This window comes from Muscardinus avellanarius, assembly GCF_963383645.1.
Source record: "Muscardinus avellanarius genome assembly, chromosome: 1".
In the NCBI taxonomy this organism is placed as follows: Eukaryota; Metazoa; Chordata; class Mammalia; order Rodentia; family Gliridae; genus Muscardinus; species Muscardinus avellanarius.
Genome location: NC_137786.1, coordinates 187,334,133 through 187,357,669, shown reverse-complemented (window position 1 = coordinate 187,357,669; position 23,537 = coordinate 187,334,133). Strand labels below are relative to the sequence as shown.

Sequence of the window (23,537 nt, the reverse complement as noted above, 5' to 3'; positions counted from 1 at the left end):
ATATTTTTTAGAATGGTTAATAAAAAGATATTTACTTTTACTGTTAAAATCTTTGAAAGTGTTAACATAAAATTCATGTAAAATTTTATAGAAAAAAAAGGAAGGCTTAACAAAAATCACTAAAAATCAGTAAAATTAGATTAACACTAAATCAAGAATCAGTGTGAAAAATTAACTATTTCGCCGGGCGTAGTGGCGCATGTTTGTAATCCCCACGCTTAGGAGGCGGAGACAGGAGGATTATGCAGGTTCAAAGCCAGCATCGCTGGCTTAAGAGACCCTGTTTCCAAATAAAAGTACAAAAATAGGTCTGGGAATGCAGCCTGGAGGTAGAAGGGTTTCCAGGAACCCAAGTACCACCAAAAATAATAATAATAATAAATCAATAAAAAAAATAAAAAATTAACTATTTCAATATATAGGTCATTAAGAAATCAACTATTAAAAATAGGCTTTCATGATATTAGTTTTCAATATGTTATACTACCATGCCTTACATTCTCTTTTCATTAGGATAAGAATTCAGCTTAATCTATAATTTTAGGTATGATAATAAAGATAAATAATTTGGGTTTTTACAGCTATACATATGCATGTCACCAATCTCCCATGAATATATTCTGATTTATAACATAATTATCTTGTAGCTTAAGATTCAAGTAAAAACTTTCTTTCAGTAGTATACATAAAACAATTTAAAGGAGGAATATTATGTTGTAACTTTTTAACTTTATGAAAATTCAAAAATTACCTTAAAATCTTAAAATCTATTTTCCTCACTATCCTCCCCTAAAACAATGAATCTTTACCTAGCTCCCAAACTTAGCCAACTGGAACTCTTCTGGCTCAAAGTACACAGTAACTCCCTAAGTAAGAACCCTCCATATGAATCTCTTGCCTCCAGATTCTTTTACCAAAGCTTGGGAACTCAGGAAGAATGCCCAGCTAATCTTAATAAAGTGTTGACCCACAGAGAGGGATGTACAAGGAGGAAGGGTAACTTCAGATCTATGAAGAAGAAACAGCCTCTAAAACCATCTATATAAAGTTACTAAAATAAAATCCCAAAGGACTATGTAGAGAAACTAAATGACTTAATTTTTTTTCATTATCTCCTAAAAACAGGCCCAGAGGAAAAGCAAAGAATAGTTTACTTCTTTCATAAATTTATATCTCTCAAAATATGTAAGACCATAAACCTTCATACTAAGTCTACCTTTGATATCTATTCTAATACTATTATTTAGTCATTTAATGATACTGAGGATTGAACCAAGGGACATTCTACTTCCAAACTACACTCCCCGCCCTTTTTTATCTTTTACTTTGAAAAGGGATCTCATCTCACTAAGTTGCGGAGACTGGCACTGAAACTGCAAATCCTGTCTTGACTTCCAAGTACTGGGACTACAGGCATGCAACACCACGCCTGACTTTACTATGTACTTAATGAGCCTTTCTTTATTCTCCTGCCTCAGTTATGTGACTGTGCCCTTGGCACTTAGGTATTTCAGAGGTTCAAACCCATGTTTTTCAAATATTTGATAACAAAATATCACAACCCAGCACATATGACTATAAAAGTTCCATAAACAAGATTTACCCTTACTTGTATGTGATATACTAGTATTTTTAAAATCTATTCCATTTTTTAGAGTGCTACTATAGATTCTCTAAACTGATTTTAGAGCCCATGAATGAGTCAACACATATTGTTTTTTTAAAACCTTGGTCTAAACCATCATAATAGTTTGAATCAGAAACCAGATCCTCTCAGCTACTTTATATGTAGCCTTCCTCTTTATCCCTATAACACTATTATTACACACAGTGTATGCCCTCCCCTATACTGAGCCCCATCTAATTCAGCCTTACTCCTCATCCCAATGATCTATCTAATGTTCTTCCCAATCTTAACTTGCTCCTTCTTCCACTGGGAAGATCCTAAATTTAAATAGCATATGATTACAATTCGTTGGTCAAAATAAAGGTAATGCATTATGACTATATTTCACAAAGAACTAGTAAGATAGTAATATAAGATATAATTTAAGATATAAGATATAATTTAAGTAATATAAGATAGTAATTTATTCATAAATATCTAGAAATATTCTAAACTCATCCCTCTAAAGTTGTATACATATATATACACATACATGAATTATATAATTTTCAGAACAAAAAGACACCTTGATTATACATTCCAACAACCTTTTATTTTAAAGATGAAGAAACTTCATCTTTAGAGTGGTTTAAAAAGATGTTTGTGACTCAGTTAATGGACAAATGAAAACCTAGTAATCTATTTTCCTTTCAATGATTTAACTACTGGACTAATGCCTAAGTTTTAAAACACTCCAAAGGAAAAAAAAATAAGTCATTTTAAGGTAATGAATGATTATTAGAAAAAAGGCCCCTCAACTTGACAGATGGGAATTACCTGTTCTGTTTGCTTCCATTTCTGTTCCAAAGCATCAAACATGACTCGACATAGTTCTTGTACATCATGCTGCTGCCAAGCTATTTTAAGATAAAATTTAATTAAAAATAGCAGTGAACAATATAATAAAACATTAAGTTGTTTAAAAAATAGGAACACAAAGTCCATTTAAAATAATTCTAAATGTTATAAAACAAAAATATATATTATAGTCATGAAAGGTCAATCAGAGGGAAAGCATCAAGATATATCAGTATTTTCATAGTATAAGCTTTCTGGTGATACAATACTTGTTATTTTTCACTGTAAAATTAAAAAACATGTTAGTAAAATACCAAGATATAAACTTTAAAATTTAAAAAGTGGTTGTTATAAAACTTATTTTTACAAGAAAAATTAATTAATCAAAATTTACCTATCAGTGCTTAAATATTTATAAACAAGTTACTTCAAAATCTAACAAAAAGCAATGAGAAGATTTAAAGATTAAGTTGTTAATGTATGATGTGTTCATAATATTTTTCCCAGAATTCCTCCGAATACTAGAAATAGATATTAAAAGAAATGAATACCCTCACTACTATCCCATCCAAAGCTCCTTGTAACGTCTGTTGTTTCGATTGCTCTCTTTTTGCTGGTTTGTAACAAAACAAAAAGCCTTTGAAGTTGGTATGGGATACTTGTCACTGGATCCTCTTCAGATTCTTCAAATTCCCACCTATTAAAACAAAAATTTTGATAATTATTTTTGTTCTTCAAAAACATAATATCAAACCCATAATATAAGATCTTAATTCTGGGAGACATACAGAGTTGGGAAACTAATATCACTTAATGAAACATTAGTCTTTTTCTAATTTATAAATTCAGAAGAATTTTGGAGTGTGTGCACGTGTGTGGGAGTAATGGGATACTGGTGATTGCTCTATTACAACCACAGCCCTATTTTTATTCTTTACTTTGAAACAGGGTCTCACTAAGTTGTGGCGTGCCTAAGTATCTGAGGCTGCCTGCAAACCTGTGATCCTCCTATCTCAGCTTCCTAAGTTCTGTGATAATAAGCATGTACTACTATGCCCTGCAGAACTTTAGATTTTAACATGAAAAAAGATATGGCAACAGTTCTCAAGAGTGAGCAGAAAAACTCATTTAAAAGTAACTGTCCAACCTGAATCTGAGTAAAACTCCTGCCCTAATTATTAATTCACAAAAATACAGAATAATATTAAATGGCATAAAAGCGTTCAACTATCAAAATCCAAACTGTTAAAAGTGCAAGGACAAATAACATGGGTTTTCAATATATACAATTTTCAGGGATAAATTCCAAGTAAGAGTTGAAGAGGATTAAAACAATTAAATAGACTAAGAATCTTACCAATCAACTGCAATATATAAATTTTTTTGGATCCTGGTATTAACAAATTGTTAAATAAGTAAGCAAGCAATGAAGCAATCATGGAAATGTTAACACTGGCCTGTGAAAAAATTTGCAAATGATATAATGAGAATGTGGCTTCCACGTAAACAGGGTGGAAGGCTCAGATAAAAAAAGGCTGATCATCAATTGATAATATTCAAAGCTGAGTAACGGGTAGAGGATTTCATTATACTATTCCTCTATTTTTCAATGTTTGAAATTTTCCACAATAAAAGTTAAAACTCTTCTAAGTTTATAAACCGGCCATCCAATCCGAGGAATGGGGACTTTCTCAGTAACAAGTGAATTCCCAACTGATGAACTTAAGATCTTCTGGCAGAAATAAGACTGGGGGCTTAAAGTTGGTTAATATACCTACAAAAGTTAAGATAATTTTATATTCAATAAAGTAAAATGCTGAAAACAAAATGTTGTTAACAAAATTAAGTCAGATGCAGTGGTACACACCTGTAATCACAGTACTTAGGAGGTTGGGACAGGAAAAACATAGGTTCTAGGCCAGCCTTGGCAACTTAATGAGACTATTTCAAAATAAAGAATAAAAAGGCCAACATTAAAAATAAGAGTGCCCTGGTGTTGAAACTTTAGCACTTCACCTCCACCCACACAGAATAATATTAATGGTATTTTGAATCTTAAATTAGTAATACAATTACTCAATTAATGTGCCTCCTTGATTTTTAGTTTCAGAAGAGGACCTGAGTATTAATTTTTCTTGATCTTAGTTTACAAGCTTTGTAAGTTTTACGTATAACACTATATTTTTAGATAAAAAGGCCCATTGTTTTTCTTATTGTAGGGCTCTAATTCTTCTTCTCTTTTTACACAGTGGCACACCCTTCTGCTTCATAGGTGTCATTGGACTATGCCTCCGTTTTTCTTCACAAGGCTTCCTGCAAGCATTCTCCCTTATCCAATATGACACCTATTTTAATACCTTCCTTTTCTATATTCAGCCCTACATTATGGAATCTAAAATAATCTCACTAACTTTGAAAGAACAGTACAGTTAAAATAAACAATGTTCAAATTTCTTGCAAAGGAAATTCACTAATGGAGAAAAATTACTGTTAACATTAAACTAAATTCTCACCTGTCCTTTATTCCTGGTACAAATACCTTAGAAGGTTTTTAAATCATGTTAGTACTTGCTTTTACTCCAGTTACCCAAAGTTAGGAGCTCTGGTATCACATCTGATTCTTTCCTTTCCTTCCTACTAAAAAAAACTTGTCACTAAGTTGTATCCTATCACTGACCACAATGCCATAACCATTGTTGCCATCATCACTTGGGTTTCCTGAATCCATGCCTGGTTCAAGGACACACTCCTCCAGGGCTCCCCAACTCTAAAAATAATGCTTGTACACTGCACTTGGTAAACTTTCAAAAACAATGTATTCAACACAATAATCACAAGCCCTCAAACCAAAGAGGAAGGATCTTTACTGGCCATTATAGAAGGGAAGAAAACAAAATTCTATCCCTACGCCCTAGCATTACTCTGTGCAGTCCAGCCAGAAACTGATTACATCGAGAAACAACATCAGTGCACGCAGGGTCTGTTCTGCCTCTCATAAACTTCAAGGTCTCTTTTAATCTGCAAGGCAAGAGGCCTTCCTCTTTGACTCCGGTCCCCACTCACTGGGTTTCCAATCACATAGGATTTCTTTGGCTCTTCAAAGGCTTTTGCACTTGTGAATCTTAAGCCATGCATGTTCTTTCCAGGATCTTTACAGGGCTATCTCCTGTAAAGGAAAGTCAGTCACATGGCATTTCCCTATGACCTGACAACAATGTCGGTGATGTCCTGACAGCTGCTCTCTCTACATTACTTTGTTTTGTATTTCTTTATGGTATACATGACTGTGAAATGAGCTATCTCCCCACACATTTTCATGTACCAATCTTTTATAAGATCCATGTTATTTATAATATTCAAGAAGTTTATAAGTGAGAAATACTCCAAGCTTTACAAATAAGTACAAGGTAAATTAAATTTTATTAGCTAAAGACTATATTTTCATTCTTAAATCAATTTTACTTACAGAATATTTAAAATACTCACTTATATAATGCATTCCTAAATTCAGGAGTCATAAAAAGTGTTTGCAAAAGGCTATTCAGATAGCAAGTCATTGCCTGGTTTACTAATCCCACATATCCTTTAAAAAGAAAATAAAAATACACACAAATTAGTGTTTAGATTAAAAATAATTTAAAAATATGAATTAAAACACAACAAAACTTCAGAGGACAAGGTAACTCACCCAGAAATTATTTTCATTTTGTTAATAGCACCTAAGAAATATCCCTTCTCCAATATGTGCATTATGTAAATAGCTTTGCTACTTAGAAAAAGGCTATCTTATAGATATGTCAAAAAGTACACGGGGATATTATATGGGGTTTAAAAAAAGTTAAATTAAGAGTATTATGTTTAATATAGTATAGTTTATTGGCTTAGAAATAATCTTTCTTTCCCAAACACAAAATTGTGGATTAAAATAAAAATGTCTAAACATATTTACTTTAAATATCATATACTCCCAACATAGGAAAGCTGTACTGAACCAATTATCCATGTCATCAGTTTTATAAGTTAATTTCTACCAAGAATTTATAACATATGAGATACATTCATTGCATGCAAACTCACAAAAGCTGAGACTCTTCGGAATGCAGAATGACTTTCTCAATTTTAACAAGCTCATTAAGTATGAAATTCTGTAGGTCTGTCTATGGTATGCAAAGAGTGACACAGATCCATACCACCTGCATTTCTATGATTCTAAGTAGGGATTACGAAGTTACCTGCCTTTCAATTAGTCCTAAGGCTCCAGCTTTGATTTCTTATGCCTTTCATCTTTAAAAACATTTATATGTATATATGTTTATGTATTTTACTTTACATTATAACATACATTACTCTACATTATATATTTTATTCTTTAATTATATTCTGCTTCAACTCCCTAGTACCCCCAAACACAGTGTTCTCATAGTATCATTCTCAATCCAAGCTAGAGCCTTTATCACACTGCTCTATAATTTACCTATTTATTTATACATATTTTCCCATAAGACTGTAAGAGTAGGGGCCAAATTTGACTTCTTTCCTTCTCTCTTACTATACAGCATGGCAGCAGGTACACATGGGGTAGCAGTGTATATGACTTACAAGTCACACAAGTTTGTATTATATTGGGCTCGCTTATTAATAAAAAGCATCATTTCATTTTTAATTCATATAATTAGACTCCACTCCACAAACAACAGTGCTTTGTCCAGGAGACCAGGTTATTCTGTACCTTCTTCTCAGCTGAGCCTGCTTGGAATTTTCCTTCTCCATCTCCTTCCAGTTCCTCAACAGCCAGAGACAACCAATCTAGTTGATGCCTTAAAATGAATACTGCTATTGTCCTTTGTGTTCCTAAGGACTAATCATGCATCACTTACTTGCGCCCTTGTTTCCCTTCATTGGGCTTAAAATAACGGTAAGGGAGAGAAGGAGAAGTTGAGAAAAGGGAGTAACAGCAATTAGTTTTTGCCATGGCTCTTTTTTTTGTGGGTACTGGGGATTGAACCCAAGGGTGTTCTACCTCTGAGCTATATACCCCAAACCCTATTTTATTTTGAAACAGGGTCTCAATAAATTGCAGAGGGCCTCATTAAGTTGGTGAGGCTGGCCATGATCCTACAATCCTCCTGTTCCAGTCTCCCATGTACCAGGATTACAGGCATGTACAACCACACCCAGCTTGCCATGGCTCTTTATGTTCCCATTAGCAATAGAAATCACATAGAACTCTATGGTTTTTTATATTTGATTTATCACCATATTTAAGCAATATAAATATTGTCTATTTATTTTGACTATAATGTACTTCTAATTCCTGAGTATGAAATTTTAGTGAGAAAAATGAATTAACATAAACCTCTATCATTATATATTATCTAAATCAAACTTCAAGTGACCAGTTTTACCTAGTAGATTCTACATCTGGGAATTTTTAGTGTAAACCAGTAAGGAGGAAGAATGTGAGAATAGGTGCCATCCTGCAGAGGGTACACGTAGCAAGAAATCTTATATAGAACAAGGAAGGAGAAAGCAAACAGGATAATTTCTGGAACTGATAAAAAGAATTTAGGGAAACTGGCTAAAGACTAGTATCATGGCTTTAAAGTTTCTAATCGTTTGTGAATCTATACCAGCCTTCAATCTATTCCTCATCCCTCAAAGTTCATGTCTAAATCTCAATCTCCTAACAACAGTGGCTGGCTACTAGAGGGAGGTGGCATGCAAAGAAGCCAGGAAAGGATATGTTAAGTCTTCAAATACACTGCATTTTTTAAAAATCATAAGCTGAAATCATAAGAGCATTTTCTAATGAAAATATTCCATATACGGCGCCAAGATAATTTCTTAAGGAAAACACAAATTCAATACTGACTAACAAAATAACTTTTGAACCTGAACCCCTTTGCATACTTACAGACTACTTTAGTTTAGAAAGGCAGCAACCCAAAACATTGAAGAAAAATATACAGGTGGGAGAAAGAAATCAAGAGGTGTGTGAGAAAAAATAAATGGGAATGAAGAATATGATTACACGACTATGTATCAAAGGCTTCTAAAAATTTTTAATGAACTTCAATTTAATTAAATTTAATATTTCCTATAAAAATCAGATGAAAATAAAACCTTATGTACAAGAATTTTTGTCACATCAGTAATAATCTGAGATAGATTATATATCTACCACCCAGTGAAATTAATACTATTTTCAGTCATTTAAAATTAAAATACTACTTAATGGCATTGAAAAATACTATTTATATTGTACTAAGTGAAACAATATAGATGAAAAAATCTGCTTATAATATGATTCCCCATTCTCTTAAAAGTATACATATGGAGGCAAAACAAAAATAAGTAAAAATCACTGAAGTGCTTACTGCCAGTAATGCTGTCAGTGATTTTAACTTTTTTCATTTTAGAGTATGAGATTGGCATGTATTACATATGTACAAAGTACATTTAAAATATATTTGATTCTCAAGGAATTTACTAGTACCAGAGGGCCATGGGAAGTTAAACACAGTACAACAGTATTCTATAAATGCTTTTTGTGTAAAGGAAAAATCAGTTGTCAGAATATATAGCAGGATTTGTTAAATCTGTAACTAAAAGTATTCCAACAATATCAGGATAATCTAGGGTGCTTACTTAAAACAAAATGAACTTGGGAAGCTGAGACAGGTGGATCGCAGGTCCCAGTCAGCCTCAGCAACTTAAGAGAGGCCCTCAACAACTTACTGAGACCCTGCTTCAAAATAAAAAATAAAATAGGGCTAGGGAGATAGAATGCCTCTGGGTTCAATCCCCAGTACCATATACATAAAACTTTTTTTTCTTCCAGCCTACTTCAGAGCAGCTACACTTGCAATTTGAAAAGTAATACCCAGGAACCTACATTGTTAACATACCCCTATAATAATTCTAGAAGAAATAAAAATTTGAGAATATGGACAATAAAGTTTTATGATATATTATTTGAAATGGAAGATAATTTTGTATTCTTATTTTTGATTGTATATGGCAAAAAGTTCTACTGATACAGATCATTCCAAATACCAAACATGACCAACTTCTACTGTACTTCCCAAACAAATAAATCATTAAGCCTGAACAATGATTAGCAGGAGAAAATTATTCTAATTATAAATAGAGTAAATGGTAGACTAAAGATCATATTAAAACAAAGTCTGTAACATATTTCCATAGTTTTCTCTCTTTTTTTTTTTTTTGCAGTTCTGGAGATGGAACCCCGGGGTTTCTACTTCTGAGCCACACTCCTAGCCCTATTTTTTATTCTTTTGTTTTAAAACAGGGTCTAAGTTGTAGAGGGCCTCACCAAGTAGCTGAGGCTGCCTGCAAACCTGCAATCCTCCTGTCTCAGCCTCTCAAGAACTGGGATTACAAGTGTAGACTACCACAACCAGCTTCATAGTTTTCTTTATATTAAGTATTTGTTTATGTAATAACCACCTGTTTTGAAGTTCCAAGAGTAAAGGTTCTGAGGCCTATCTAGCATGAAATATCAACTGGCTATGTAAAGGCTCCTCTGTTCCTCAGTTTCTATTTCTTTCAACATAAAAAATACTAACTAAAGAAAAAAATTGTTGTTAGATAATATATGTAAAGGTATATAAATTATATTCATTATGCAATCAACCAACGTCATATAAATGTGTGGAATATCTATATGAATACAGCCATTGAACTAGCTTTGTAAATTGAAAAAAAATAAAAATAAAAATTGAAAAAAATAAAAAAAAATTAACCATGTTTATGAAAAACCTAAAAGAACATTTTAAATGATATAATTTCTTTCAAACATATGCTTGGAATAAATTAAAAGATAAAAGACCCAATAAAATAAACATGGTCCATCTGCTTCAAAATAAAATTATATTCCTCATAGTCTATGCTAATCCAAAAGAAAATAATTTCTACAGGAAGTAAACTTCAAAAACTTAACATAAGAAGTGAAATAGAAAATCGTCAAAGTCTTCATCCAAAAGAGCAGTAACAATATAAAAAAATTGTATTATTATTTTAACTTTGCTGCTGCTAGCTGGTAATCTTGCTTTGGGTCTCAAGTTTTCTTATACATAAAATGAAAGAAACAGGCTTAAAAATCACTACCATAACTGCATCTAATACCCCATGATTTTATGAAAGAACAACAACAGCAATAATAATTAGTCTTACCAGTTTCTGATTTATTCAAAATAGATGAATAGGAGTAGCTCTGACTGACATAATCACTGGTAGAGCCCACGGAACCTTCTCTTGGAAGTGGACCTATAAACCTGTCATGAACACTGTCGTCCACGTTACTGGAATCCTCCTAAAATGTAGCATAACCAATATTACTGAATAACAAATGTACTGAAACAATGAAAACAGACATCCTAATTGTTAAAGCAATGAAAAAAAAGATGTCATTACCATTACTGTCCCAATCATGGCATTCAAAGGAGTGTACACCCTCACTATTTTCTGGAGGAATATCTGAAAGTTGCTTGATATAAAACACTTTTTTTTTCTTTTTTTTGCAGTACTGGGAATGGAACCCATGGGCATTCTACCTCCGAGCTATATTCCCGGTCCTATTTTTTAGTCTTTATATTTTTTGAAATAGGGTCTTACTAAGTTGTGAAGGGCCTCGCTAAGTAGCTGAGGCTGTCCACAAACCTCAATCCTCTGGTTTCCGCCTCCCAAATGCTGGGGATATAAAACACTTTACAGAGGTATTCATGTCTCCTTCCAAATAATGCTTACATTCTAAATTTAAATTCTTTTCTGTTTACATAAGAAAAGGAGATTTTTGACCTAAGAAAGCAAAACTACCATTGTGGATTCTTGATGACAACGTTTACATTAATTTTTACATCATCCTTCCCAGTTAGGCTTGAGGAAAAGGGATACTTAGTAATTGCTAGAAGAGATGAGAGAGTTACCAATGATTTCTAATAAGAAACTTCCTATAATATGGAAGATTTGAGAAGGATTATGGGACAGAAGTAGCACAAATAAGATAAAGCTAAAGAAAAGAATAATTACTATTAATTTTAAAACATGAACCCCCAAATTACGAATCCAGAGATCTCTAAATAGCTAATTTAGATCACAGTCACACAAACTGATCAAAATGTCTTATCATAAAAATAAATGATAAAATTTAAGGAAAGTCAGAGACATATTTTGGCATTGCTTCAATATGAACACACATTATATTTAACATCTGGACATTTGGACATTTAACACATGTCCAAATATGTGTTTTTATTTACAATAGACTTTGTGTGTGTTTGTATGTGTGTGGTACAAGGAACTGAAGACGGGCATTCTACCTCTGAGCTACATCCCCAACCCTATTTTATTTTTTATTTTAAAACAGGTTCTCACTAAGTTGCAGAGGTCCTCACAAGTTGCTGAGGCTGGCTGTGAACCTGTGAACCTCCTATCTCAGCCTCCAAGTATTGGGATTACAAACGTGTGCCACCACACCCAGCTCTTCCCAACAGACCCCTAAATTAAAAACAGAACAATTCTTATTGAGCAAATTTTTTTATCCATAAAAAGTTTTAATCCATAAACTCTGAGGCTTAGTTTCCTCAGCAAATTAAATCAGACTAGTTTTTCTTAATCTTTTTAAACCCACCTCTATGATATAGTGTCATCCCATAAATTTGTAGTAATCAGGTAATATTTGAAGCCAAAAAGTATTTTGAAAGTATAGTTTTAAAATTTACAGTTACCCATACCTTCAAAAGTCAAAACTCTCTGAAAAAAAAAATGCCCTTCAAATTGGGAGTTACTGGTCTGGGAGTTACTAAATTAGGTAATCTCTCAGGCTTCAGGACTAGATTGGGAAGTCTATTAAATGTATTTTAGAGTAAATACTGAAAATATAATACAAGCATTTAACTTACATATTAGTTATTTCTAGAAAAATGGGAGGTTTGAGAGGAATGGAGGAATAAGAATAAAAATGGTCTCCCTCAAAATATTCTTATTTACAGCAACCAGGGAAGGCCACTGAAACACACAGGAATCTTTGTGGTGTTTTAACTTCTGGTAAACCTACCCCATCCCTGGTATGGCAGTGTTCCTAAAACAGCAATCCATTAACATCAATGTTGCAATAGACTGGACACACAAATAATGGTGATATGGATATTTAGAACACCCATGTCATCAATATACTTATATCAAACCAATACAAAATGAAAAGACATAAATTTATTACATAATTATAAAATATCTCTCCTTGTTTCTTTGGAAATGCATTCCCAAGTATAGAAAAGTTATGAACGTAAGGTTTTCCAAATAGCTCACCAGTAGTATTTGAGGCTGTTCACCATCTTTATCTGTCAAATGCAGAAAGTTCTTCTTTCCTGGCTCAAAATTAGCATCAAGAAGAGACTTGTCACTGGCATGATCCAGTGGAGCCTATAGGCATAAAACATAGTATCTCAGATTATGAGAAACATTAATCATCATCATAAAAATATGTAAATGGACACATATATGCTTAAATACTGTTTTTTAAAAAATAATAATTCTGGCTGGGCATGGTGGTACATACTTGTAATCCCTGCGCTTGGGAGGCGGAGACAGGAGGATCGCGCAGGTTCGAAGCCAGCTGCGCTAGTTTAAGAGACCCTGTTTCCAAATAAAAATATAAAATAGTTCTGGGAGTGTAGCCCGGAGGTAGAAGGGCTTCCAGGAACCCTAGTACCACCAAAAAAAAAAAAAAAAAAATATTCTGTTAAGTTTCTGTTCACCAAGGCTTGAAATTAACTTATCTACTCATGAACAGGGAAGCTAAGCCCAGTGACAGTGCATACACTGACATGTGTCCCAGAGACTCACATTCCTCAACATCTAAAAAAACTGGAGAGAGAAAAGGTTAAGAGATAATGTTAAGTGCACACACACACACACACACACACACACACACACACACATGTGTACTATATTTCCATGTTCTCTAAAAAGTATACAATATTTAATTGGTTTTCATAAAAAGTTATGAAAGATAATCACTGTAAAATGTTGATATATGAATAGTGAGAAATCCCAGAGAAGCAGCATACTTAACTCAATCAACATAATTTTGTAATATAACAAAAATGCAACTAGTGTAATATAAGCTTCTGAAAGACCGCTTGAGGAAAAACCCTACTAGTAAATGATACCTATTTCAGGTATACTGGCAGAATTCAAGATAGCAGGAGGGATTGAAGTGATCACACCTTTGAAATTATTTATTTATTTATTTGGTGGTACTGTGGGTGGAACCCAGGGGCGTTCTACCTCTGGGCTATACTCCCAGACCTATTTTATACTTTATTTGGAAACAGGGTCTTACTAAGTTGCTGAGAGCCTCACTCAGTAGCTGAGGCTGGCTTCGAACCTGTGGATTCCTCCTGTCTCAGCCTCCCAAGCGCTGGGATTACAAGCGTGTGCCACCATGCCCAGCTCCTACTCCTGTGAAAATTAAACATCTGAGATCCAATAGTCCTCACTACTCTACTATGTGGCTGTCATTCTAACTAACACAAACACTGTAGTCAGTAGATGAGAGATGGAATTCTATACCCTAAATCCTATTTATCTACACTGCCAAACATGGTTGGGAAAAAAATGAGGGTACAGGAATAAACATCCTGTTTTATTCAAAAATTTTGTTATATTAAGAGCATGGGTGATGTCTCCTTAAAAAGATTCATTTTATAGAAATGACTTTACTTTTTAGGAGAATAACTGTATAAAAGTATAGGTCTTAAAGACAAAAATTTAACCACAGAGATTCTACTACTTACAATCTGTACCTTCGGCAAGGTATTTCACTTCCCCATGTTCTAATTTCCTCACCTGTGAGGCTATAATAGTATCTACTCATACGTAGTTATAAAACTTAAGTAAAGTTTTACTTATTTTTTTATTTGGGGTTGGAGACTGAACCCAGGGGCATAGACCTCTGAGCTATACTCTCAGAGACCTATTTTATTTTTTACTGATAAACAGTCTTACTAAGTTGCAGAGCCTGGCCGTGAACTTGCAATCCTCCTATCTCCTAAGTACTGGGATTACAAATATGAACCACCATACCCAACTCAGAACTTTTTTGTCTTTTTTTTTGTGTGTGTGTGTGATACTGGCAATTGATCCCAGGAACATTCTATCTCAGAACTACATCCCCCAGCCTTTTTAATTTTTATTATTTTTGTCTTGAAATAGACTCTTACTAGATTGCTGAGAGTCTCGCTATACTGCAGAGGCTGACCTACAATCCTCTTTTATCAACCTCTCAACTATTGGGATTACAGGCGTGTGTCACCACGCCTGGTTGAGGTTTTATTTGTATAGTCAAGAACAACACTAGAGACACAATGAAAAGTAAATTTTAGTAGATATGATCTACCTCTTAACTTTGGCTCTCATCCTGAAATCCATGAGGAAAACAGGATGAAGAATACTTGAGGCTATGAGAAGTCACATGGAAAAAAGAAAGGTATTGCTGGGCCCTCTAAATTCTCTAGCAGGACATAAAAGAAGCCGGGCATGGTTGTACAGGCTTGTAATCCCAGCATTTGGGAGGCCCAAACAAGAGGATCATGATTTGCAGCCAGCCTCAGCTACTTAGTGAGGTCCTTTTTAACTCAGCGAGATCCTATTCCAAAATAAAGAATAAAAAGTAGGGCTGGCCGGGCGTGGTGATGCATGCTTGTAATCCTAGTATTCGGGAGGCTGAGACTGGAGGATAGTGGTTCACGGGCAGCCTCAGCTACATAGTAAGGCCCCCTGCAACTCAGTGAGACCCTCTTTCAAAATAAAGAATAAAAAATGGGGCAGGGGGTGTAGCTTGGAGGTAGAATGTCCCTGGGTTCCATCCCCAGACCCACAATAAATAAATAAATAAATAAATAAATAAATAAGATATAAAAATAGGGTTGAGGGTGTAGCTCAGAGGTCGAATGCCCCTGCATTCCACCCCCAGCACTGCAAACAAAAAAAAAAAAGAAAAAAGAAAGATCACACGATAGATAAGCTTAACTATACAGAGGTTTTATCTCAAATGTGTTTGTGAATCTGAGGTTTGTTTCTCAAAAGCATCCATGTGAAAGCAGAAATAAGCAAGGATACTGGTAGAAATACGTGGTAGGCAAATAAAAATACAGAAATGGAGGACATGAAAACAGTTATAGCTGATAAAAGACATGGGTAATCCTGACATAGATCTATAGAAGCTATTATAGAACAACGCCTATGAGAACTGTCTAAGGAGGATATAAAATTAATACTAAGGAGTGTCTGCCATCAAAAGTCTCGCATTCTACCAAATGGAAAGACACAACTAATAATAACTATATAATAAAAGGTGACTACAATAAAAATCATGGCGGAACAAAAAGTACACAGGAGGTCAAAGAGGAAGAAACTGCCTTTAAAATAACGAAGAAACTGACTTTAAAGTGACATGAGTAAACATTACATAATGCTTCTTAAAGGTAAAAGATAAACAGGACATGGGAAGACACATTTGACAACTTAGAACTATGTTTTAAACTGAAAAGGAAGAGCCAACACTAAACATTATATGGTGATGTGCCAGGGAGTATATTCAGTTACAAATAAAGTATTATTTATCATTCTATGCCTTGCTAGACTACCATGTTTTTATTTTGAGTGGGTTTTTTTGTGTGTGTGTGTGTGGTACTAGGGTTTCTGGAAACTCTTCTACCTCCGGGCTATATTCCCAGATCTATTTTATTTATTTATTTTTTAATTTGGAAACAGGGTCTCAAGCCAGGGGGGCTGGCTTTGAACCTGCGCAATCCTCCTGTCTCCGCGTCCCAAGCGCAGGGATTACAAGCATGTGCCACCACGCCCGGCTGTGTGTGTGTGTGTGTGTGTGTGTTTTTATTGTTGTTGTTTTTTTATTGGTGGTACTGGGGGTGGGACCCAGGGGCTTTTCTACCTCCGGGCTATATTCCCACACCTATTTTATACTTTATTTGGAAACAGGGTCTCACTAAGTTGCTGAGAACCTCACTAAGTAGCTGAGGCTGGCTTCGAAACTATGCTATCAGCCTGTCTCAGCCTCCCAAGTGCTGGGTTTAAAAGCATGTGCCACTATGCCTGGCTTGTGTTTTTATATTTTTAGACAGCTCTTACTTACTACATTGCCTAAATTGGCCTTGAAATCACAATCCTGCCTCCATCTCTTGCGTGGCTGGTATTATACATATGCACCATCACCCCTAGCTTTAGACTACCAATTTTACTGTCCAATTTCAGAGGGAAAGTTCAATTACTTTAAAACATTAGTTGTATATTTTAAACACACACACACACATATATATTATGAAATTGAAAGCAAAATATGATTTTAAAGACAAGACAAGCAGTTGAACATGGTGGCACAGGCCTATAATCCCATCTACTTGGCAGGCAGAGGCAGGAGGATTTTAAATTCCAGGTCAGCATGGACAATTTAGCAAGAATCTGTCTCAAAATTAAATGAAAAGAAAAAGGAGATGGAGACTGGAGATGTAGCTCACTGATAAAACATTTGCCCAGAGTACATGAGGCCCTAGGTTCAATCCTTGCTGTCACAGGAAAAAATAGAAAAAGAAAAAGAAAACAAAAAGAGCAAACAAAACGACGTCAATCTTTGACTCTTCTTAAAGGCCAAAGAAAAACTCTGTCCTCCAAATACCATAGGAATAAACATACAATTTCATTTGCCATTACAGGCATTTTTCCAGAAAACTTAAGAAGAACAGTTAACAGAAGAAAGGGGTAATATAAGCGAAAACACGGGGATGAAAAAACATGTAAATTTGTGTTAAAAAAAATTTAGTCTAATCCCTGGGAGTTAAGATTATAAAAACTTAAAGGACTCAACACAGTTTCTTTTGAATGCTAGCCTAGGGAATATACTTTTCAAGCAGTATGTAGTAAGCAGTGATAGACTAATTCTAAACTAGAAGGTAACAAGAGTAAGATAATTTAAGATGGCTAAGGATCATTCTCACAGTAGTATGCAGGGTAAGAGTAAACTGAGAGACAGGAAACAACAAAAACTATTTAGAATACAATTCTATTAGTGCAGATAAAATCCAATTCAACAGGATTTTTTACCACTCTCCCATGAAAACTGATGAATGCCTGTGATCTGAATGCTTGTATCCCTCCAAAATTCAGGTATTGAAACCTAATCCCCAATGTGATATATTAAGAGGTGGAGCCTTTAGGAGTTCTTGAATTAAAGCCTCCACAAACAGGAATAAATCTCTGATAAATATGTCTAAGAAAAGATATCTATCAAGAGTTCTAAGATGTTTGTAAAAATTAGTATTTGTTTGAACCAAATAGTGACTTATGTATGCCAATAGTCCTCCCAATTCCATAAAACATCAAAAAAATCATTTTTGGATCTAGGCTGCTGAGCAGCAGCATAGCACCAGCCTTCCAAGGCGTCATGGAGACAGAAGCCTTAAAAATATGTCCTTATGTCCCAAACCACAGGATGCCAGCAAGCAGATTACAATACCACATAGCATCATGCAAAAAGAAAAATCCAAAGATTGCTAAAAAGATGGCTAACTGCAAATATAATGCTTGCCATGTGGTCCCAATTGGAAGACTCAAGGAACATGAGGCTAACCGTATCAACAGAACTGCTGTAGATGACGAGCCATTTATTCTTTCAAAGGTTCTTCCTCCAAGTATGGAACCAAATGAAAAGCCTTCTAATGCTTCCAATCAGATTCCTGACCCTGATGTGTGGAATGTAGATAACATGCATCATTTTTCTTCATTTGTTCATAAGACTTTTACTCCAAAAACTCTGGTTTGTGAAAGTGACTCAAGAGGATATGGAAGATAAGTATCCTAACAACAACCGTATGTCCTGGAGAAAAGGTCAGTAAAACTGAAGAAGCTGTGGATTAAAGAGCCAAGGCTGTACAGAGAGAAGGCTTTTTTTTTTTTTTTTTAGTGGTACTGGGGTTCCTGGAAGCCCTTACCTCCAGGCTACACTCCCAGACCTATTTTATATTTTTGAGACAGGGTCTCTTAAGCCAGCGCGACTGGCTTCGAACCTGCGCGATTCTCCTGTCTCCATTTCCCAAGCGTGGGGATTACAAGCGTGCGTCACCACGCCCGGCTAGAGAAAAGGCTTTAAAAATTTTTTTTAAACTTTAATGAAGTCTTAACTGTTATACTTTAAGTAGCAACTCTTGTTACTGACATCTTAACCTTTTTTAATTTAAATAAAGAATATTTTTCCTATGGCAAAAAAATCATTTTTGAGAAAATATCTGGCAACTGTACAGAAAAACAAAGTGCCCTTAGCAAACCAGAAATTCTGAGAAATTAAAAAACAGAAATCAGATGAGACTTATGGAAAAACAAAAGTATAGCTCAAAGAGTCTATAGGAGAAGACCATTGTGGAGATAAAACTAGTAGGGAATTCTAGACTAAGGTCAAGAGGAAGAGGCAATGAACTGTTAAGAGTAAGCAAGTAGAATGGGGCATTCTGATCCATATAGTCTCTCTTTTTTTCGTCCTTGATCTAAGCAACAGATAGTAATACCTATTACCTTCCAGAGTACAGCAAAATTGTGTTCTCAAGCTAAGAAGTGATCACCCCTGAGCCTCACAGTCAGAAACCAACTGATTCTAGGACAAACAAATGATAAATACACCATACTCAGCAGCCTGTCCCATCCCTTCTCACAAAAACCCTGAACTGAATACAGTAAATTTAATCAGCATACAAAGAAGTTAACAAAAGTTCCCAAATATAAAAGTAGAAAATGTAAATCACTAAACACTGGAGGAAGTGCCACATTGTGAAAGAAATAAACTAAGTACAATAAAGAATAATTAAAGTTGGGCGTGGTGACGCATGCTTGAAATCCCCGTGCTTGAGAGGCGGAGACAGGAGGATCACACAGGTTTGAAGCCAGCCGTGCTGGCTTAAGAGACCCTGTTTCCAAATAAAAATATATTAAAAAATAGGTCTGAGAATGTAGCCCGGAGGTAGAGGGGTTTCCAGGAACCCCAGTACCACCAAAAGAAGAAGAAAAAAATAATAATTAGAAAAGGAATCAGTTAATAGAATAAGCAAAAGACTGAAATAAGAAAACATTTCAAAGATATCTGAGAAGCTATTAAAAATAAAAATGTTTTAAAGCTTAAGAGTTAAAGTCAAAAGCTATATGTGTTCATACACAGAAAAGTAAACATATAAAAAGAAAAAAGTTATCTGGGACTACACAAATAAAAAGAAAGTCACCCAGCGACACTGTGAAGCAGGGTGCATACCCTTCCACTCCTCTCTTTCTGTGTGCAGTTCCCCTTTGATTTCATAAAATGAACATCAGTCCATTTGGCAAATATTGAAAATTTTATTTAGCTGATACAATGACTGTCACCTTTCATGAATGGGAAGACTGATGGCATGCCATTATGCAAACTTTAGGACAACAAAGTTGAATTCGGAATGGAGACAAAAAGAAGAGGGATCCAATTATTGAATTGCACAGGTTCTTACTGTAGCTGCTTATGATATTAAAGATATGGTGACATCCAGGATTAAATATGGTCATTAGTAAAGACAACAATAATAATGGATATAATAACACTGTTAGCACTTAAGATGCTGTAAGTCTGAGGTTTTACCATATCAGCAGTATTGATTCCGTTTCCCCACACCAAATCAAAGGTTCCATTTATGTAGCCTACTTTGTTGGCCACATCTTCAAAGAGCTTTCTGACTGGCGTAGATGCTGGTAAATTTAAAGTGATCCGTTCATTCACTGTCTTTGAATTAGTAGTATCTTGTATTATACATAAGACTCTAGGTTCTTCAGCAGCATTTTCTATCTGAAATTTTAAAAAATATATATTATTTTAAATATTATGTATTTTTAAAAAAACAATGCAACTATAATTAGCCAAAATATTTTATGATTAAATGTCAAAGAACCCATAAAAGAGTAACTATTTAATCTGTACTAGTATTACTATATTATGTCTAAGACACACTCCAATAGCTATGTCAAACTTATAAGCATCATATGTTAGTGTGTGTATAAGAACTGGGGCACATTTCATAATCAATAGTCATTCTGACTATCTGCTTTCCTCTTTTAAGGCTATAAAAAATGGTCAACAAGTCATGAAGACAGAAGTTAAAAATCTGATCCTAGCCGGGCGTGGTGGCACACGCTTGTAATCCCCACGCTTGGGAGGCGGAGACAGGAGGATCGCGCTGGTTCGGAGCCAGCCTTGCTGGCTTAAGAGACCCTGTTTCCAAATAAAAAATATAGGTCTGGGAGTGTAGCCCGGAGATAGAAGGGCTTCCAGGAACCCCAGTACCACCAAAAAAAAAAAAAAATATATATATATATATATATATGTATATATATATATATATATAATCCTTAAAAATGTGTCATTACCATGCTAACACAGTCAAAGCATTTCTGGGTCTCCTGGAAAAATAAAGGATGAGGCGGGGGGAAACTGCAGAAATTCAGTGAGGAATGCCTAAAGATTATAAAATCTTTAACTAAGAGCCGTAAACAAACAAGTCTCCTGACAGACACACTGATGCACTCATGGCCAAGATGTTCAAAAAAACCCCACTTAATGTGTAGGGTGCTGAGCTTATCTAAACAGATCAGCCAGGAGGAAGGAGAAGGAAAAATTTTAGGGGGAAGGAATCTTTGCAACTGACAATCTGGAAATGAATTAATGGTCACAAATTTTCCTTTCCTCTTTTTCATCTCTAATGCATAATTCAATAATTATCAACACAAAAGTTTTTAAAGAAATTGAGCATGGTAGCATACACTTGTAATCTCAGTATTTGGGAAGTTGAGAGGCCAGCCTCAGCAACCTAGTGAGACCCTGTTTCAAAATAAAACAGGTTAGCCCCAAGGTAGAATGCCAAACTTAATATTAAACTTCTGGTTCTTTCCCTAAATATTTAAGTGCCAAGGATAGCACTCTAGACTCCTCTCCTTCTGCCCAAACATGTAGGGAAAGTATCCCCCAAAAGAATCCTATTTGAAGATTAAATGTGCTATAGTAAACACAAAATTGAATTTCATGACTTTACTCTTTAAGACTCTTTTCAATGACTATGGATCTTTTATTCTTTTTAATGACTATAGCTCTCTTTTCTGTATATACAAATAATTATGCTCAGTCTTTCAAAAAATAGTAAGACCATAAAGGAAAATATGAAAACCATCTATAATTCTGTAACTAAAAACAAACACACAGACATAGACATGCAAGCTCAACACTAAATTAGAATATGCTGTTTCCTTCCTTCCTTCCTTCTTTCCTTCCCTCCCTTCCTCTTTCTTTCTTTCTTTCTTTCTTTCTTTCTTTCTGTACTGGGAATAGAACCCAGAGACATTCTACCTCTGAGACAGAGCCCCAGCCCTGTTTTTTATTCTTTACTTTGTGGCCAAGGACCTCACTAGGTAGCTGAATCTGGCCACAAACCTTCAATTCTGTCTCAGCCTCCCAAGTACTGGGATTACAAGCATGTACCACCAGGCCCAGTTTATAACTTCTTTCTTTATTCACAAGTATATAATACAACCTTTGCTTGTCAAATTCCAACTCATCATTTTAATAGCTAAACAGTATTTTAATATACAGCTTAATAATTTATTTAATATTACTTTATTAACTCTTAGGCTGGACCTTATTAACATTTTTTTAAAAAAAATTCTACGATGAACACCCATATAAAATGTTGCACAGTTTCCTAAAACATTCTACATGAAAATTTCCAGGGAAATCACATTCAATTCTAGTATACTTTAAACAAACAAAATGCTCTCCTTTAAAACTCTAAGGTAGCCATTTTTAAACTATTACTTTATACCCAACCTTCTTGGCCATTCTTTTTTTCACCTATAATTTAATCTAATATGTGGCTACCTTCATGGATTTCATCTAACTTTCAGAATCACTATTACCAACACTTATTAATAACACTGAGGTGAAATTTCCTCCTTCCTCACCTGAAAATTGGGAGCTGATAACACCCCTCCATTTTTATCATCAATAAGATTTACTAATAATTTTAAGATAGCTTTTAAAGAGAGAAAAAAAACACTCTATAAGATGTCATCTTCAGGGGGATTACAGAGGCCTAAAAATCCTTTACTATTCTTTTCTCCTTTTTTCCCTTTCCCCATAAATCGAGGCTGGCAGTACTACCACTTAAAACCAATAGAATGTCATAGAAGACATACTGTGTAACTTAACACCTTAAGAAACCTGTAATTTCTGCTTTTAGTGACCTCTGAAGCCCTTTTTTTTTTTTATAAACCAGCTAACATATAATAATCTATTTAACCTGGGATCAACAGGTTATAAAGAGGCCCCAGCAATCCAAATAGCAATGTGACTTTTTAGTGGAAGCACTAAGGTGCTGGATATATCAAAAAATCCTTCTTGTATATTCCATCCAAAGCCAGTCACAAAGTGAGGAGAATCAAGTATCTATGCCACATGAAACAGAACCGAACAGCTGAGCCCTTGATCAATGCATCCTACAGAATTGTGAATACATATGTCATTAAATTTTAGACAATAGATTTGTAAAAAAAAAACATGCAAAATGCATTTAAGGACATGCAAATATTAGTTAGGAAAGATGTGATGACTGGTGGGGGCATAAGCACTATATCAATACTAAGAAAAAAGACATCAAGGATAAGTTATGATTAAGGGAATAGAGCAAACTTATGAAAACATTTAGTATACCCTAGATGCGCTATCAGAAGGACACAGAGTTTTCTGCACAGAAAAATCTAGCCAAGTACAAAAAAGTATATACCATAATTCTTATTCATTCATGTATTAATTTATTTATTTTGGTACTGGGAATTGAACTCAAGGGCATTCTACCTCTGTGCTATGCCTCTGGCTCTTTTTATTTTTATTTTTTTATGTTGAAACAAGGTCTCACTAAGTTGTTGAGACTCTGATGAAACAGAAGAATTCTCCTGTCTCATCTTCATAAGTACTAGG

The 23,537-nt window shown here is 34.6% G+C and overlaps 1 protein-coding gene across 9 annotated transcripts in view; it reads right to left on the bottom strand.

The window, feature by feature from the left end:
* The window catches only part of USP47 (ubiquitin specific peptidase 47), a gene marked incomplete at both ends in the record, with an annotated part of 110,942 nt that overhangs the window by 54,995 nt on the left and 32,410 nt on the right, over nucleotides 1-23,537 (bottom strand). For 6 of the 9 annotated variants that reach the window (XM_080717116.1, XM_080717118.1, XM_080717119.1 and 3 more), the window contains 6 exons: nucleotides 2,444-2,523; nucleotides 3,016-3,161; nucleotides 5,951-6,047; nucleotides 10,661-10,799; nucleotides 12,794-12,907; nucleotides 20,157-20,360. In XM_080717116.1, the coding sequence (XP_080573242.1) occupies nucleotides 2,444-2,523; nucleotides 3,016-3,161; nucleotides 5,951-6,047; nucleotides 10,661-10,799; nucleotides 12,794-12,907; nucleotides 20,157-20,360 (780 nt within the window). The remainder of the gene's footprint in view (nucleotides 1-2,443; nucleotides 2,524-3,015; nucleotides 3,162-5,950; nucleotides 6,048-10,660; nucleotides 10,800-12,793; nucleotides 12,908-20,156; nucleotides 20,361-23,537) is intronic. The other 3 variants (XM_080717123.1, XM_080717124.1, XM_080717117.1) reach the window with 2 other exon arrangements.